Raw genomic sequence first — 16562 nt, 5'->3', positions numbered from 1 at the left:
ATTCGTCGGTCGTTCATATTTCTTTTAGGATGGTCAACACCGTCAATAGACAAAATACGAATTCTAGCTCTAATGCAAACTTTTAAAAGTTCATAATGGACGAGACAGAAGACGAAAGACAAAAAGTCCACTTACCTTGTTAGCGTTCGGTCGATTGTTTCCTTTTCGGTTTCCTCTTCTATCGACGAATGAATGATTCTTAATGCTTTATCTGGGACATAAAGACGGCCTTTGTCGACAATTGAGCACCTCGTGTTGTTGGTATACGCCATGGCTCAAATGGCGCTCAGCATATTACCGTCACCGTCGCACGTCGATGACATCAGGTGCTGTGCTCCAATACGATTTCGGCTGAGTTCTTTGGGATGTATTTCTATATTAATACGTCACTGTTGGCCATCTTTTGTGTGTCCCCTTACGGGCACAAGTCAGCTCTTTGCTATGTGGCATCGGGTCGACTCGCTGCTTGCCATGATCGATCGGCTACAACGCTTGATGAATGGGGGGGGGGGGGGGGGTCGTTTGCTTGTGTTTTTCCTTAGAAAAGATCCTGTCTGGATGAGAAAAAACATTATGGATTAAAAAAGACCACTATGTATAATAAACACCACAAAAAAGAAGAAGAAAACATTTAAAAGAGCTAACATAGTAGGCTATGCAAAAAGAGGTTAATGTATTGTACTTGTAAAGCTCTAGTATTATCTCCAAGTCAATTAAAACGACCGTGAGTGTTGAGCATTTGTTCCTCACCATGTATGGTCCGGCTGACATTGTACTTTGGAACAAATGAGGAAAATAAGAAAGTCCGTCAAACGCAGAAGTGACATCATTTCTGGCTTGACCTACATTTCAGATGCACTGACGCGTGACTGACACAAGAGAGAACCAGCGAGGCACTTTACTTTGGACGGCTAAAACAAATACTGTAATAGATTTTTCGTGGCACTCCTGGTCCTCTTCCTTTGGCGACAATAGTTGTTCTATGTATACTTTAGCCATGTTTTTTGGGCTGATGAGTCACTACTTTGAATCATTTTAATCCCTTTTGAAGGGTTACGGCGAGAAAATGGAAGGAGGAAAGGGACGTAAACAGGAAGTGGACTTTCGCTGTCCCCTCCCCTTCTCGGGGAGGGGTTGGGCGGGGCTTCGAGCGACGATGACGTAGACTTCCTTACTTTCTCCGCAGCCGCGGCAGCAGGAACAAGACGAGACGCCAAGGCAATCGAAGTCCGAGTTGGAATGCGTCCGTCGGCCATGTCGCCTTCCTTCCGCCTTTGAGCCGGACGCTATGAAGTCCCGCCTCCTCCGCCTCCTCCTCCTCGTCGTCCTCCTGCCCGTCCTGCACGCCGTTCGCACGAAGATGACGGGCGCTCCATGAGGACTTTGAATGGCGAAAACAAGGAGCGGGGCGAAGGCGAGACCCCCCCGGAGAAGGACGTGGCCCAGCTGTGGCGAGACGCCGCCGTGCGTTCCCGGAAGCTGCGCAGCCACCTGCGCGCGGCACTTCCGCCGTGGCCCAAAGAGCAGCAGCTGTCGCAGGTGGAGAGCCTCAACTTGGGCAATGGTCTCCTGCAAGAGTTGCCCGAGGGTCTGGGCCTGGAGTCCTCCGGCCCGTTGCCCGGCCTGGACATCCTGGACCGGCTGCGTAACCTGCGCGTGCTGGTGCTCCGCCGCAACCGCTTCTCCAGCGTGCCCCGCGCCGTCCTGGAGCTGCCGCGCCTGGCCGAGCTGGACCTGAGCCACAACCGTCTGAGGGGCGTGGCCGAGGGCCTGGCCGGCCTGCCGGCGCTGCGGAAGCTCAGCCTGGCCCACAACAACATCCGCCAGCTGCCCGAGCGCATCGCCGCCCTGGAGCTCCTGGAGGAGCTGGACGTCAGCTTCAACGAGCTGCGCCGGCTGCCCGCCTCCTTCGGAGCCCTGGCCGGCCTGCGGGCCCTGGACGTGGACCGCAACCGGTTGGCCGCCTTCCCGCCCGAGATTCTGGCGCTGGGCGCCCTGGAGGAGCTGGACTGCTCGGGGAACCCCTTCCAGGTCCTGCCCCGCGACGTGGTGAGGCTGGAGAAGGTCAAGATTCTGTGGCTGAGTAACCTGGACCTGAGCTCGCTGCCCGACGCCCTGGGCCAAATGGGGCGGCTGGAGAGCCTGATGCTAGACGGGAACCGCCTGGCCGCGCTGCCGCCCACCTTTGGCGCCCTGCGCGCGCTCAAGATGCTCAACTTGTCTTCCAACCGCCTCTGCGAGTTACCTCAGGTCGTCCTGGAGCTCTCGGGGCTGGAGGAGCTCTACCTGAGCAGGAACCGGCTGAGTCGGCTGCCGGAGGACGTGGGGAGCCGCTGGCCCCAGCTGGCCAACCTCTGGTTGGACCACAACCGCCTGGCCTACCTGCCCGACTCGCTGGTGGACCTGGCCAAGTTGGAGGAGCTGCTCCTCCAGGGGAACCACATCGCCGTCCTCCCCGAGAACTTCGGAAAGCTGTCCGGCCTCAACGTGTGGAAGGTGGAGGGCAATCCGCTGGTCCAACCCCCTTACGACGTGTGCGCCGAGGGGATCGAGTGCATCGCCGACTACCAGCGGGAGCTGGCGCGCTCGCGCCCCGCCGCTCGCCCCGGACTCAAGCTGGTCCTGCTGGGTCCGGAAGACGCCGGGAAGACGCAGTTGCGGCGGATTCTGCTCGGCCAGAGCCCCGACGACAAAGACGACGGCGAGCGGGCCATCGCCGTCTCCGCCTGGGCGGCGGGGGAGGGCGAGCCGGCCTTCCTGCTGTACGACGTGTCCGCCGAGCCCCGACTGGACCCGCTGCGCCCCCTTTTTCTGACGCCCGGCGCGCTCTACCTCCTGGCCGTGGACCTGCCGGCCTACACTCCGCATGACTTCTACGCCCGGGTGGGCTATTTCCTCCGCCTGCTGGCCGCCAAGGTCCCCCGGGCCGTGCTTTTGCCGGTGGGCACGGGCGCCCACCTCTGCGGGGAGACGGAGCTGGAGGAGAAGACGCTGGACATCCACCGGCGGCTGGGCCTGCAGGAGAGCGGAGACACACTTCTACTGAGCGCCTCGGCGCTGGAGGCCGAGCGGGCGTTGCGACGGGGTCACGGTGCCCGCGACCCCCGCGACCCATTCTACGCCGTTTCCGACCGGCACCTGCGGCGAGAGGCGGCGCGGTTGCGCGCTATGGTGGAGGGGCGCCCGCAGATCCTGTCCCCTCTGCTGAGAGACGTCCGGCGGCTGAGGGAGAAGGTGACGCGGCTGGCCCGGCACGCCGACGTCTTCCCCGAGCTGCGGCGGGCGCCGCCCGGGTCCTGGCAGACGCTGGAGAAGCTGCACCGGGAGTCCAAAGAGCCCTGGCTCGGCCGCCGGGACTCGGCGCGACTGGGCCGGCAGGCGGGGCTGACGGAGGACCACCTCCCCGACGCCCTGGCTTACCTGCTGCGCACGGGCACGCTGCTGCGCTGGGAAGAAGACCCCGTCCTGGCGGACTACGTCTTCCACGACCTCCCGCGGCTCATCGCCGTCCTCGACGCCTTCTTTCGAAAAGACGGCCGCCGGGAAGAGGAGGACCCGGAGCTGGACGTGTTCCGCCACCGCGGACTCCTGCCGTCCGGCGCCGTGACCCGGCTGCTGCGCCCGCTCCTCCCGGAGCGGGTTGACCCGGATGCCGTCATGGATCTTCTGGAGAAGATGGGCTTGTGCTATTGCGTCAACAGAGCTCGCCACGGCCAGCCCCCCAACGCCGGCGTGGAGTTCTTGTACAAGTTTCCCGGGCACGCCGAGCCCGACGGGACGTCGGAGCCGGAAGCCGACGGGGCCTCCGACCCGGGGCCCGACGCCGGCCGCGCCCGTCCGCCCTCCTCGGTCGAACGGCTGGAGATTCGCTACAGCTTCCCGCTCCTGTTCCCGCCCGGACTCTTTGCCCGCTTCAGCGCCCGGATGGACAGACACGTGGCGCGGCGGTGGGACGGCCACCGCCGCGTCCTGGCCTACCGGGGAAAAGTTCCGGTGGCGGTGAGCCACCAGCCCCCGGCGGGGAGGCGTCCGCACACACTGTCGGTCAGCAGCCGGGCGGCGCTGCCCAACATGTGGACGGCGTGGCAGGCCGTGGCGCCGTTGCTGCGCGACTTGGACGCCCTGCTGGGGGACTGGCCCGGCTTGCACTACCAAAAACACATCCTGTGCGCCAAATGCCTGAGGAGGGGCTCGACCAGCCCACACGCTTTCCCGGGTAAGTCAAAAGTGGCCACGTTGCGCCGAGCACGGGAGGTCAATCCTGTTGCGTAAAGGCGCCGCGGCGGGATTCAAGCGCTCGCTCAATCCTCTTATCTCCGGGGGAGGGGCTAATTGCGGCTCGTGGGATGGCATTTTTATTCTTAAAAAGCACGTGGCGAATTACGTTTGTCTTGCAGGAGAACTTCTGTCTCAAGTGCGCCCCGAAGGCGTGAGCGAGCTGACGTGTCCAAAGCACACGTCGGAACGCGTCAACGTGGCTTTGATCTACCCGCCCACGCCGGCAGACACGCCCCCAAGCTCCCCAATGGGTTGGGAGTGAGCCCGCGGGTAAATATTCAACCAAGTCCTACTTTTCAAAGAACAGAGAACATTTACTTCACGGATTGATCTGTCTGTCCCATTAGGATTTGGGGGCGGGACCTCTCAGGAAGACCAACCACGCCGCTATTTATTCTACGGCCACGACCATCCATCTACGGACCGGTCGTCGCAATCGTGGCCAAAGATGAGAAATTGCTATATGCGGGATGACATCATTTTCTTTATCATGTAGATGTTTATTTTTGTACATGAGGAAAATTGATGCACGTGAATTAAAGAGCAATACATGCTGAACGTGAGTTAACGCCTTTTTGAACTTGATTGTTGCCATCGCAAGAGGCGTCCAATCCCTTTGAACTGGGAGGGCCTTTCCCTGTCCAGAGTCAACTGGACGCCTAATTTGGTTTCTTTCTGGAATAACATTTAGTAAACGCAAGACTGAAGTTTAAAAGCACAAAAAGTGGGCATTTAAGTCCTGAAAATTTATTTCCAAGAAAATGGGGGCAAAATACAAGTGATTAACATTGAATTGGGCCAAAGACGACGAGCCTTAAAAATGACAATGACATGGAAAATGTGGTTATCTTTTTTTTATTCTTACGGTTACTCGCGTGACATCAACTTTTGCTTCTTGAGCTTCTTCTGCGACACCTGCGGACACACAAAAAGGAGAGGCATTTTAGCCAGGTGGTCGCGAGTGGACGGCGTTGGACGCGGCGGCGACGCCCTTTTGCGAGTGTCGCTCAGATCTTTTGAGTTCTTTTCATCATTTGATCCAAAGGTGTCCTAAGCAGTCATCATGGCCACACAGCGCATCAAAAGCCCCACCTCCCTCCCACGATGGCTCACCTTCTTCTTCTGCGCCACCTCCTCCTCGGGCTTGGGCACGATCTGTTCCTTCTCGGTGAGGATCATCTCGATGTGGCACGGCGAGCTCATGTAGGGGTTGATGCGGCCGTGGGCGCGGTACGTGCGCCTGCGCATCTTGGGCGCCTTGTTCACCTGGATGTGCTCGATCACCAGGGAGTCCACGTCCAGGCCCTGAAATGCACAAACGACAATACCAGATTAGAATTGAAATATCGGGACATATTTTTAAATCACCCAAACTGAAAAGGTGGGCACCTTGAGCTCGGCGTTGCTCTCGGCGTTTTTGAGCATGTGCAGCAGGAACTCGGCGCTCTTCTTGGGCCAACGCCCCTGCGTCCAGTTGTGTTGTTTGGCCTGAAAGCGGGAAAGTGGGAAAAGTCATCTTACCATTACCATTGATCACATAAAGCCCTCGCACCCGCACTCACTTGAGCGCATCTGCCCACGCCGCCATTGTAGCGCCTGAAGGGGACGCACTGCTTCTTGACCACCACGTCCCGCAGGTACTTGTTAGCCTTGCGGATGTGCATGCCTTTGATGGCCTGGGCCGTCTCGCGCGTGTTCTGCGCGATACAAGCGAGCCATTAGCCAGGACGCCGGCGGTGTTGTTGTCCCCTCGGGGCGGGACGGTTCAGTCGGGCACTCACCTTGAAGTGCACGCGCAGGTTGGAGCCCCGCGACTTGCATGCTAGGAGACAAAGGCGACGTTAATCAAACGCTCGCCAAAAATATCACTTCACTTATGATTTAAATGAGGGAGGCGTTCAGTCATTGTTCTGTTGTTTTCATGAGATATCCAAAGGTGTCCTAAGTAGTCATCAGCACACCCCCCCGTCAACCAATCATCTACTTTCGAGCTGCCATTGACGATAAAAGACGTCTAATTTATTTCAAATAAGAGAACTGATTGCTCAACTTTTAGTGGCAACAACATTAACTGTAAACTCAGTAAATGGCGTTTCGATGCACTTGCAATGCCACATTTTGCAAGGTAGATGTGCATCTGAAAGCAGCAGCTTCTGTATGTATACGTCATAGGTTTTTCTTGAAAAAGCTAACTGCGTTTATTTATAAGAAACTGCTTCACAAATTAAGTTCGCGTATCATTGTCAATGGCAGCCAAAGAACTAAATAAATAGTTTTCAAAATACTCACACTTTGTAGGGTTCTCGGGGTCCAGAGAATAGCGGACCATTTTCACTGCTGAAAGAAAAAATAATAAACGTAAATACTTGCGTGGTTAGCTAACATTAGCTTGAGATACCGGTTAGCCACATTAACAGCATTTTAACGCCAAAAAACTTCCCCGCAATTATACTTCACTAGTAAATACCCAGGTGAAAAATGTGTAGCTTATAGTGGCATGAACACGACGGGTTACAAATTGCGACGGTAGCGTGGTGAAAATCAGAGATTGTGGACGTAGCCAACATGGCGGCGACGGACATTATGTTGCATTAAAGCCTAATTTCTGAAGTTTCGCACAAACTAGCAGGACCAAATTGAACACATGCGTAAAGACATTTACCATAACGAGATTATAGACAAGGATGACATATATTTGGGAGAGATTTAAAGCGGATTGTACTGCTACTCGACGGATAGGCGTCCTTACCGAAGAGGCCGCGGAGGGAAAGAGGAAGTGGACGAAGCACATTGTCGATGTTGTACGTGGTTTAGGTAACAGCGCCTACTGGCGACAGGAAGAATTCACTACATCACTAAAAATGAGGTTCAATGAATTCTTTGCAATACGATGAGTTGCCGGCAGAGAGAAGCAGCATGTCACTGAATTTTCCCACGTCAGCAAATGTCTTCCAAAAAGGATTTAGTGTAATTTATGCCGACCATGACACACTATAATGTAGTATTTTGAAGACATCGCAAAGTAGGGTGACAGAAATCGTGATTCAGTTCGATTTTTCCTAAAGAAGAAGCCAGGTAGCACATTTTCTTCCCAGCTTTGTCAGTGCAATTGACGAAGACTCCCAGGTCCAATGGATTGGGCGTCTCCATTTATTTTTAAGGCATCATGGGGCGTTAATTCCGGAACAAGATGTAATCCGGAATGTATCTGGTGGCGTCACGCCAGAGACGCTCCAATCGGTTCAGAGGAGTGAAAGAAGTGTGCCCCCTCTCTCCCCCCTCCACTCAGGCTCCGGGACATCACTTTGCCAACTTGTTGTAGGAGGCCTCATCTCCTCTGGGTTCTTTTACTCCTCTGCTGTCGGCCACCAACACCCCCCTTCCCCCTCCACCCCACTTCCCCCGTCCCGTCCCGTCCCCCCCTATCCGCCCGCCCCATCATCATCATCATCATCATCATCATCATCATCATCATCATCCTCATCCCCATCAGCAGCTAGAGCAAGGAACATCAGCCGCGGCGGTCGCGCGGCGGGCCGGGGCGCGGGCATGCAGGCAGAGTTTCCCCCCGCTGCGGTGATGTTCGCGGCGGTTCCCGGAGCGGACGGCGGCTTCTCGCCGGGCCTCAGCCCCTCGCCGCTGGCGGCCCTGCGCAGCACGGCGTCGTCCGATGCCAAGAGCCCGTCTTCCCAGTGTCACTACCCGGTGCCGTCGAGCGGGGCGCCCGCCGCCGCTTCCGCCGCCGCCTCCCCGGCCACCACCTCGCCCAACCCGGGCGGCATGGCGGCGACGTCTTCGTCGCCGGGCCTCAAATCGTCCGGCCTGGGCTCGCCGCAGTTGTGCTCGTCGGCGACGCCCCACGGCATCAACGACATCCTCAACCGGCCCCGAGCGGCCCCTTCGTCGGCTTCGGCCTCGCTGGGGGTCCTGGGCACCCTTCAGCCGCGCTTCGGGAGTCTGAGCCCGGGTCCGGGTCCTCCTCCTCCACCTGCGCCGCCTCCTCCTCCGCAGCCGCCACCGCCCCCGGCCGGGCTGTATTTCTCGGCGGCCGCGGCGGCAGCAGCAGCCGCCGCCGCCGCGATGGTCCGCTACCCCAAGCCCCTGAGCGAGCTACCCGGCAGGACCCCCATTTTCTGGCCGGGGGTCATGCAGGGCACGCACTGGAGAGACACGCGGTTCGCCTGCTCGCCCCGTGAGTCTCTTTTTTTTCCCCTTGCACACTTGCATTTTCATCCACTTTTCTTCTCCTGCGTGTGACTTGGCGAAAGTCTTTTGGACATTTTTCATTTGATGCAGACGGATTGTATCCCTATTTAAGAGTCGTTCATCTTTTGACCATCGAATAAAAGGAATCACGTCCATCGGGAACGAAGGCAAATAAAAGTGTTTGCCTAAAAAGATATTGGGAGTTGGCATTTTTGAACGTTTTTAGTATGGACAGAAAAATAAAGAGCTTATTTTAGGGGGAAAATAAATTAAAGTGGTTTCATAATAGACATTTTAAATGAGGATACCAAATATTAAGTCCACTTTGATCACGATTATGACTTATATTAGGTGTGGGGAGATAGTATAGGTCAATTTATAATAATACAAACTTGAAATCCTTTTCAGTGTATTAGATATAAAAAGGGCCGAATAATTCTAGGGTGTATTTTACTAATGCATTTTCTTTGTTTGTTTCTTTTTTCAGAGCAGAGTTGCGTGCTGGTGGAGGCCAAAGACGGCAAACGCAAACACACGCGCCCCACTTTCTCCGGACAGCAAATTTTCGCTCTGGAAAAAACTTTTGAACAAACCAAATATTTGGCAGGGCCCGAACGGGCCAGGCTGGCTTTTTCACTGGGCATGACCGAGAGTCAAGTCAAGGTAAAGCAGAAATAATCTTTTTTTTTTTATCATAAAAAATGTCATGTTTTTGTGTCCATTTCACAAACATTAAAAATCATGTCTCCGATAATTTAACGTGACGTCATCAAATGTAGGAATCTGAAAAATATCAAGTGATAATTAAAAGAGGCATGATTAGGTGAGCTGTTTGCTCCTGCATGGTTGTAATGGGCCCATGACGTCACAGCACGTTTATATCATCAGAAGTGACAAATTATATCATCATTTTAATCAACAACATTTTTCCAAAGGCCATTTTGTCCAAATGTTATTCATTAAAATGTGTTTGAAATAAATAGAGAACGTCTTTATTTAGATCTGGAAATATAATTTCGTTCTAAACAAGCTTATTTATAGTGTATTTTTATTGTACTCATTATATATCACGTTCTTATATGTCCATTTCATTTAATCGTGAGGCGAATAAAGAAAACAGTTTTAAAACGCTTTTCTATCTAGAATTTTTGTAGATTGTTTTTAATAAAATACTTATTTTGAAATCACATTGCATTTTAATAAGATTTCTTTGTCATTTAAAGGTACAATAAACGTATATTTAAAATAAACAAATTGTTAATTGGGGTTTTCCTTATGTAATATAGTCAATGTCTGCCAATGACACACGTCTAATCTATTTCGAGTAATAAATAATAGCTCTAAAATATGAACACTGACAGGCTCTTTTATGAGTTGAAATGACATAAATTGAACGTATATTGTTGTCATTGGCGGGCCATGTGCTAATAAAAAGCATTTCATTAAATAGATAGAGAGAAAACTGTAAATAATATTTTGTTTTGTTTTTAAATGGCTTAAATAAGAGATTTGTTATATTATAAGACATCACCAAGTTAACTTTCATGCTTTTTTGCAATTTTCATTCTTTTACCATTGTTATAATTGTTTATATATTAATTTATGACGTGCTGAGAAATGAATGTGCGTTTTGAGCACTTTACTAAAGCATTGAAAAACCATAAAATAGGTTTGAGGTCATTAGGCATAACTATAATTCATATCTAGGGCACAATGCATGATAAAATGTGTGTGTGTGTGTGTGTGTGGGGGGGGGGGGGGGGGGGGTTATCGAGTATTTCTTTATGTCCACAAAAATAAGGCCATCAAGAATTGTTCATCATGCTATTGAATTTATTTGTGTGTTCATTTTAGTTATTGGCAGTATAACAATAGTGTATATCTTTTGATTTGATTAAAATTAAATTCATTTAAGGTTGAATTTATCCATTCAAAATATAGTCCAAAAAGATACATGGACAGCTGTTTTTTTTTATGACCACAAATAGTCACATATCCCATAAAGGCTTTATGATAATCGAATAAAATAAAGCAGCCACATTTTGAATGACAGACGCATCATAACAAAATGTACAAATGTCATAAAATACACATTTTTGTATCGTTTTGATGCAATAATTTAAATAATGTGAATTAGGTTTATTTTTTTGGGAGGGGGTGGGTGACTGCTTAACATTTGATTTCAAATATGATTAATAGTACTGACAATAATGGTTTGTTTGTGTGTGTGTGTGTGTGTGTGTGTGTGTGTGTGTGTCAGGTGTGGTTCCAAAACCGTCGCACAAAATGGCGGAAGAAGCACGCGGCCGAGATGGCCTCCGCCAAGCAGAAGCAGGACTCGCAGACCGAGAGGTTAAAGGTCAACTCGGACCTGGACGAAGACGACGACGACGACTACGACAAACCTTTGGACCCTGACCACGCCCCCCAGACGCAGAACTCGCACCCGCACGCGCACCCGCACCACAATGGCCTCCTCCGCCAGCACGCGCTGGTGATGGTGCACGCCCCCGAGCCCGACGGGTCCCCCTAAAAAAAAAAAAGAAAACAACACACACACTCACACACAAAAAAGCAACTCTTGTACACATTGTAAATATAAACCACGCCCCCTCTTTTACTATGATTATTATTGGAGACGTCATTTAATTTAATTCATGTAACGTCAGCACTTTCACTCAATAAACACTCTTTACTATTACTAACATTATTTTTTTTACTGGAAATTATTAGATGGAATATGTGTTTGACAGAATCTTTGATGTTTTTGTTTAAAAAAAACAATTTTTTTTGTTTTTACTTCTTTAACTGTCAGACAGCAAAATTGAATTGGAGCTTTCGTCTAACTTTTTGTTGTTGTATTTATCTATAAATGGAGTATTATTCCCAAGGCATTACAGGCCACTCATTGGCTCCTTTTATCTTTAACAATTGTTCTTTTATCAAAGTATGAAAAAGTAACAGTAAATATTCTTCTTTGTTAATTATTGCTAATGCTGCTAATAATTATCATGTCAATCTAATACGACAGATGAAGAATACATTTATTGATTTGCTACTAAGAATATTTTTCAAAATTCTATACATTCAAAAAACAACGGATATTTTTTTGCAGATTTTAACAAGTTAATTCAGACGTAATTTTAATACGCGTGCACATTAACGTTACGTTTTTTGTGTTCATATAAATATTGGATGAATATGACAGTCAAATTAAAATAAAAGTGTGCTAAAGACTAATCATTAAATATAAATAGCGAAACAATGAATCTTGCAGTTATTCCGCACAATAAATCAACGTGTCACAATTGCGCCAATCAATTTGAACTGCGAGGCCTCCGTGGCAGCGACCATTCCCTGCCATGCAGGTTCTCCAAATTCAAACCGATTGGACGTCTTTTAGCGCAACGAAATAATATAAATCATTTCTGCAATATGGCCGTCCATTTCAAATAAAAGTGTGCTAATGACATTCCCGGCAATTCATCACGCAAGATGAATCACAATTAAAATCAAATGGCCTAGCATAGCAACACCCCCCCCCCCCCCCCCCCCCCCGGACCGGCTCCTTCAATTTTTATTTCCGCAATAAGTTTGACAATTTTTCCCTTTATTGTTGGGGGAAAAAACGTTTATCTCTCTTTTTAGGCCCGCCGTTATTATTTATGACAAAAAATGTCATTAATTCAACGACCTGGCGTGCAATAACGTTAATCTGATTGGCTTTTTTGTTTTGTCGCCACCTGTTAGCGGTTAACGCTTAGCGTGCGGCACCTGTTGGCCAGGATTGGGGACGGGGGGGTGGGGACAATGGACGAGGGGGCGGACCCGCGCTCTTATCTGCCTTCATTGTTGCTTTTGTGGCCATCTTGTCACATGATCTCCAGGGCCCCGCCCCCCGTCCCCCCCCGCCAGGCAGTGAAAGTGACGGATGGCGGCGTCGGCGACGCCAGCGGTCCCGGCCTCTGGGTGACTGATGAAGGGCGTGGGGAGGGGGCGGGCTTTAAGTCACCAAAGGTCAGCGCAGTCTTTTGTGCGTGGCGCCGCTACAATAACCTGTTAGCGGAGCCGTAATCACGTCGTCAATCATCTTTTAAAAGTCGCGTCCGGATGCCGCCGTCCTGGCTTTCTATGCTAATACGACCCCTGCGCCATTAGCGCCTTTTTTTTTATTAAAATGCTAAGCGAGCGGACGCCACCGGGCCGCCGCTGGCTGACGGCGCCGGGCGTCCGACGGAACATTCCGTCCGGGGACGCGGCGGGTCGACGAGCCCCTTTCCTTTTTGTGTGGCGGCGAGGTCACGTGACCCCGGGTGATGTCACGGGTGGCGCGGTCTGGCCGTATCGATCGGGCGATTGGGAGAAACTCTCAGCGATGACCCCGCGCGAGAGGCACTCACCGGGATCGATAAACTCCGCCCACGTTGCCGTGGCCTGACCCCGCCACCGCCGCACTTCCTGCTAGCCGTTGACTATTTCCTGTTTGGCGGGGTTAAGGAATGGGAAACATTGGAAGTAAGAAGTTGGCAGACAATGGACCAAAGCCTGCCATCCCTCCCACTCCAAATGGATTGGACGCCTGGTGCTGTCAACACCAGCCAAATGACTCAATTGTTGAAGACATGAACGGCCCAAAACAAAGTACACACCAAGAAACCACATGTTCATAGAAAATAGAAATGGATCCTTAACACACCCTGAAAAGGCCCACTTACTACACACACGCACACACACGCATACTCATACAAAATATCAAAACAGCAGCAGCAGACAAAACGTAGTCCACACAAAACATCACAACAACAAAGCCAAACGCACGCACACACACGTGCGTATGGGTAAAGTTGGCCCCACCCACCCATCAACAGCTTTTGCTCGCGCCAATGCGTTTACGATTGTTCTTCTTACTCGAGCGCATGAAAAGCTCGTTAGCGTCGTCGTTAGCGCGCGCGCACGTGCGCGCTAAATGCTAATGTTTGACGAGGCTCCCGTCAAGCATCCTTATGGCGGGATCAATGTCTCTCCGGGAGGCAACGGATGAATTCCATTTGCTAAATGGAGGATTTACTTACAAGGTCGGCTTTCCCCAATCGCACCCCCCCCCCCCCCTCCCCGGCGCTAATTGCATGACATATCTTAGAAGACTGGGGGCTAGTGAAACTAAATTTGCCATGTTTTCTGGGGATTTGTTGTTTGTGAAACCCTTGTCTGTGTATTTAAACCCCCAAAACTTAACAAAAGGATTTTTATTTTGAAAGGAAGCCACGTGACAGCTCGACTGGTAATGAGCAGCGTGGATGACGCGTTGCCACGGTGACAAAGTCACCCGGACGGGGGCCGGGGTAGCGATTAAAAAGGATGTCGGGGTTCAGAGGTCACGCCGTGCGTGAGAGTGAAAAAGGCAATGAATAAATGAGTGCCGTTAACAGGTTTTTGGGGTGTGTGAGTCGGTGTGTGTGTGTGTGTGAGAGATGGTGCGTGTGTGTGTGACAGCGGGGGCGGGGCCAACAGCTGCCCGCACAAAAGAAGCGGCACAGATGGCCAGTTAAAGAAAGTGGGCGGCGGCTTAGTTAAAGGAAGTTAAGGCAGATGGTGGCGGCGCCGCTGCACGCTTTTACAAAGCGCCACACGTCGGCATGACAACCACGCTAATTGAGGCTAATGGAGGCTAATTGGTGGGTGGTCAAGTTTGCCCGCCGTCGACAGCTACGGCGTCCGAGACGCTTGAAATGGACAAGAAAAGGCCAATTAACTCTAACTCAACGGGTTCATTGTCATCCACAATAATTAATGACTTGATTTTGGGTCAATGCCGAGTCATTTTAGGGTACCTAAGGGTCACTTCCTGGGCGTTGGAAGAATAATAAGCTAATAATAATAATAATAAGCATCTGATTTGAAATATACCCTTTTGGAGCAAACGTGGATGGACGGCCCGTGAGGTGACCTTGTGGCGGCCATATTGGATGCAAATGAGCGCCCAGCGACTTTTGCGAGATTCAAAGTCTTTTCAAATTCAATTGAGGAGCTGGTCACAACGGCTAATCCGCGCCCGCCGCACTCTGCATGTCATTAGCGGAAAGGCGGCGCTACTCTTAATCACATTGCGCTAAACTAATTGACTTAAGCGCCATCGCTAAAGGAAGGCCAGTTTGCGCAGGCCGGCGACCTTCAGACGATGCCCTCCTCGCCCTGGCGTGCTAAACTAATGCTAAAGCTAGCGTCAATGAACTGTGAGGCCAAATAAACTACATATTTAGGACGTTAAACCAAGATGGCTCGCTTCACCAAATGTACACTGCGTAGACACAAGCTAAAAAAATGCGTAGCTAGCTATAAAAAGCTTAGCTAGCTGTAGAAAGCGTAGCTAGCTGTAAAAAGCGAAGCTAGCTATAAAAAGTTTAGCTAGCTATAGAAAGCTTAGCTAGCTATACTACTATAATTTCACTGTTATCCAGTATTAGTTAGTAAGCTAGTTAGTTAGATACTAATTGTCTTTTTTGAAGGAATTGAGACCTAACAAACTAGCAAAAGTTAAGAAACGCCTTCAAATCAACATGAAATGACACAAAATGCTGAAAAAGTGACCCATAAGTAAGCTAATATTCCTAGGAAGGCCCCCAAAAACGACACCGTGGGCTCCCATGGACAACAGTAGACGGCGTAGGCGGCGAACGCTCGTCTTTCAGCGCCAGTGGCTGCGCTCGACAATCGCCGTTGACGGAGAGGCGTCGGCGGCGCCTGGGGAAAAGGTGGCAGGTGTCAACCTTTAGCAATGGGATGAGCCGCCAGGGGGGCCACCCATCTGTGGCTGGTCGGCGCTAGCGCGCGACCGGCGCACGCTTCCAATTTGGGAGCCGTCTTTTCATTAGCGGGCGCCGCCGCTCACTTGATTAAAGATCACACGGCGTGACTGCGAGCGCACGCCGACACGCCGCCGCCGACGCCGCCGCCGCGTGACCCCACCCCCGTTATTAATGGCCGCACTCGCGTCGCCCGCTCGTCGGCGTCGGTTGCCCCCCGCCCCCCATTAAGGACCATCCGTCACTGTCAGCGCCCCGGAGTGATGAATGGACCCGCCGCGCGTTTGCGTGCGTGCGCGTCATTAACAATCGATTGTCGGGATCGGCGAGGCCTGTAGGGGGCGCCGCTCGGCCCGTCTTAATTAACGGCGAGGCCACGGCGCAATTAATATGCAAATGAAGCGAGAGGTGAGGCCGTGTCGGAACACGCCGCCGCGTCGCCGACTCTTAATTAAGACACCGGCGTGATAATTGAGGAGCACGTGTTAATGATGGCGCCTTAATTAATTGACGACTCACCTGAGACGCCCGTCCGGGTTATTGCGGAGACCGATATTCCTTTGCCATATTGACGTTAGCGCTTAACAATAGCGTTAAAAACAACACACTACTAAACTAATCTACTAAAAAATACCAGTTAGCATTAGCTTCCCTATTGACAAACAGCTTTGCTGTCTCGGAGCGTGGACAAAAAAAAAATACAAAAATAAACATCAGCCGAGTTACAAACGATTGACAAACGTGACATGTACTGAATTGACAACAGATGGCATTCAATCATCTTTATCCTCGTGCTCATCGTCGCCGCGCATTTCGATTCTAGCTGGAGTCCGGGCTTCATTATTGGTGGCTTCCTCATCAGCGTGACCTCTGACCCCCGACCTGGCCAAGGCCGCCCGCCGTCCAAAGCTTCCATAAATAAGCTTGGGTCTGGGCGTGGCCTATTTTTCCCGTTGGGCGGCGATGGGCGACATCTGGACGGCGCGCGCTAGTTTGCGTGATGAATGTGCAATTAAGGAAACGTTGATGTACGTGGCGCGGGTCGCCATGGTAATTGTAAAGGAAGTCATATGCATAAAATTAATTATGCGCCGCAAAAAGGCCCATAAATCAGGACGCCGTCAATTCCGGCGGGAAACCCGGGACGGCGTGAGAAGGGGGGGCAGGCCGGGGGGGGGGGGCATGGGCGGCGAGGGATTTTCTCGCCAATGGGCAAAGTCATCGCTCGTCTTCAAACAGGATATGAACTTTTTTTTCTTCATTTGGATTCGGACG

The 16562-nt window shown here is 51.3% G+C and overlaps 3 protein-coding genes and 2 non-coding genes across 6 annotated transcripts; 2 read left to right on the top strand and 3 right to left on the bottom strand.

Annotated features, from left to right (window-relative positions):
- The first annotated feature begins 884 nt into the window (after window positions 1-884).
- mfhas1 (multifunctional ROCO family signaling regulator 1) lies at window positions 885-4846 on the top strand. The gene is made up of 3 exons (XM_077736957.1): window positions 885-4216; window positions 4398-4548; window positions 4626-4846. Exons 1-2 carry the CDS (start codon window positions 1375-1377, stop codon window positions 4538-4540), a joined length of 2985 nt encoding a protein of 994 aa, XP_077593083.1. The 5' UTR covers window positions 885-1374; the 3' UTR covers window positions 4541-4548; window positions 4626-4846.
- A 163-nt stretch (window positions 4847-5009) lies between these two features.
- On the bottom strand, window positions 5010-7104 carry rpl17 (ribosomal protein L17). Of its 2 annotated transcripts, none has more exons than XM_077736958.1 (7): window positions 7028-7104; window positions 6568-6615; window positions 6060-6100; window positions 5841-5975; window positions 5668-5766; window positions 5392-5583; window positions 5010-5193 (listed from the first exon to the last, which is right to left on the bottom strand). In XM_077736958.1, exons 2-7 carry the CDS (start codon window positions 6605-6607, stop codon window positions 5146-5148), a joined length of 555 nt encoding a protein of 184 aa, XP_077593084.1. In that variant the 5' UTR covers window positions 6608-6615; window positions 7028-7104; the 3' UTR covers window positions 5010-5145. The 2 variants fall into 2 exon arrangements, with proteins under 2 accessions (XP_077593084.1, XP_077593085.1); XM_077736959.1 differs by lacking the exon at window positions 7028-7104 and adding an exon at window positions 6941-7016.
- Window positions 5281-5348, bottom strand: LOC144211135 (small nucleolar RNA SNORD58). The gene has a single exon (XR_013329534.1). It is a non-coding gene; the product is annotated as a small nucleolar RNA SNORD58 (small nucleolar RNA).
- On the bottom strand, window positions 6172-6239 carry LOC144211134 (small nucleolar RNA SNORD58). The gene has a single exon (XR_013329533.1). It is a non-coding gene; the product is annotated as a small nucleolar RNA SNORD58 (small nucleolar RNA).
- A 659-nt stretch (window positions 7105-7763) lies between the features above and the next one.
- LOC144210647 (homeobox protein Nkx-6.1-like) lies at window positions 7764-11166 on the top strand. The gene is made up of 3 exons (XM_077737413.1): window positions 7764-8470; window positions 8972-9147; window positions 10745-11166. Exons 1-3 carry the CDS (start codon window positions 7828-7830, stop codon window positions 11015-11017), a joined length of 1092 nt encoding a protein of 363 aa, XP_077593539.1. The 5' UTR covers window positions 7764-7827; the 3' UTR covers window positions 11018-11166.
- The last annotated feature ends 5396 nt before the right edge of the window (window positions 11167-16562 follow it).

The sequence above is a fragment of the Stigmatopora nigra genome, chromosome 17 (genome assembly GCF_051989575.1).
Source record: "Stigmatopora nigra isolate UIUO_SnigA chromosome 17, RoL_Snig_1.1, whole genome shotgun sequence".
NCBI lineage: Eukaryota > Metazoa > Chordata > Actinopteri > Syngnathiformes > Syngnathidae > Stigmatopora > Stigmatopora nigra.
Note: the sequence above shows the minus strand (reverse complement) of the source record. Positions and strands in the feature narration are given on the sequence as shown.

Excerpts from the sequence above, each read along its gene's own strand:
- mfhas1 (XM_077736957.1), top strand. The coding sequence starts at position 1,375 with ATGAGGACTTTGAATGGCGAAAACAAGGAGCGGGGCGAAGGCGAGACC. Across the intron at positions 4,217-4,397 it reads CAGCCCACACGCTTTCCCGG|GAGAACTTCTGTCTCAAGTG; the intron begins GTAAGTCAAAAG and ends TTTGTCTTGCAG.
- rpl17 (XM_077736958.1), bottom strand. The coding sequence starts at position 6,607 with ATGGTCCGCTATTCTCTGGACCCCGAGAACCCTACAAAGT. Across the intron at positions 6,101-6,567 it reads CCCCGAGAACCCTACAAAGT|CATGCAAGTCGCGGGGCTCC; the intron begins GTGAGTATTTTG and ends TTTGTCTCCTAG. Across the intron at positions 5,767-5,840 it reads GCGTGGGCAGATGCGCTCAA|GCCAAACAACACAACTGGAC; the intron begins GTGAGTGCGGGT and ends TCCCGCTTTCAG.
- LOC144210647 (XM_077737413.1), top strand. The coding sequence starts at position 7,828 with ATGCAGGCAGAGTTTCCCCCCGCTGCGGTGATGTTCGCGGCGGTTCCC. Across the intron at positions 8,471-8,971 it reads GCGGTTCGCCTGCTCGCCCC|AGCAGAGTTGCGTGCTGGTG; the intron begins GTGAGTCTCTTT and ends TTCTTTTTTCAG. Across the intron at positions 9,148-10,744 it reads TGACCGAGAGTCAAGTCAAG|GTGTGGTTCCAAAACCGTCG; the intron begins GTAAAGCAGAAA and ends TGTGTGTGTCAG.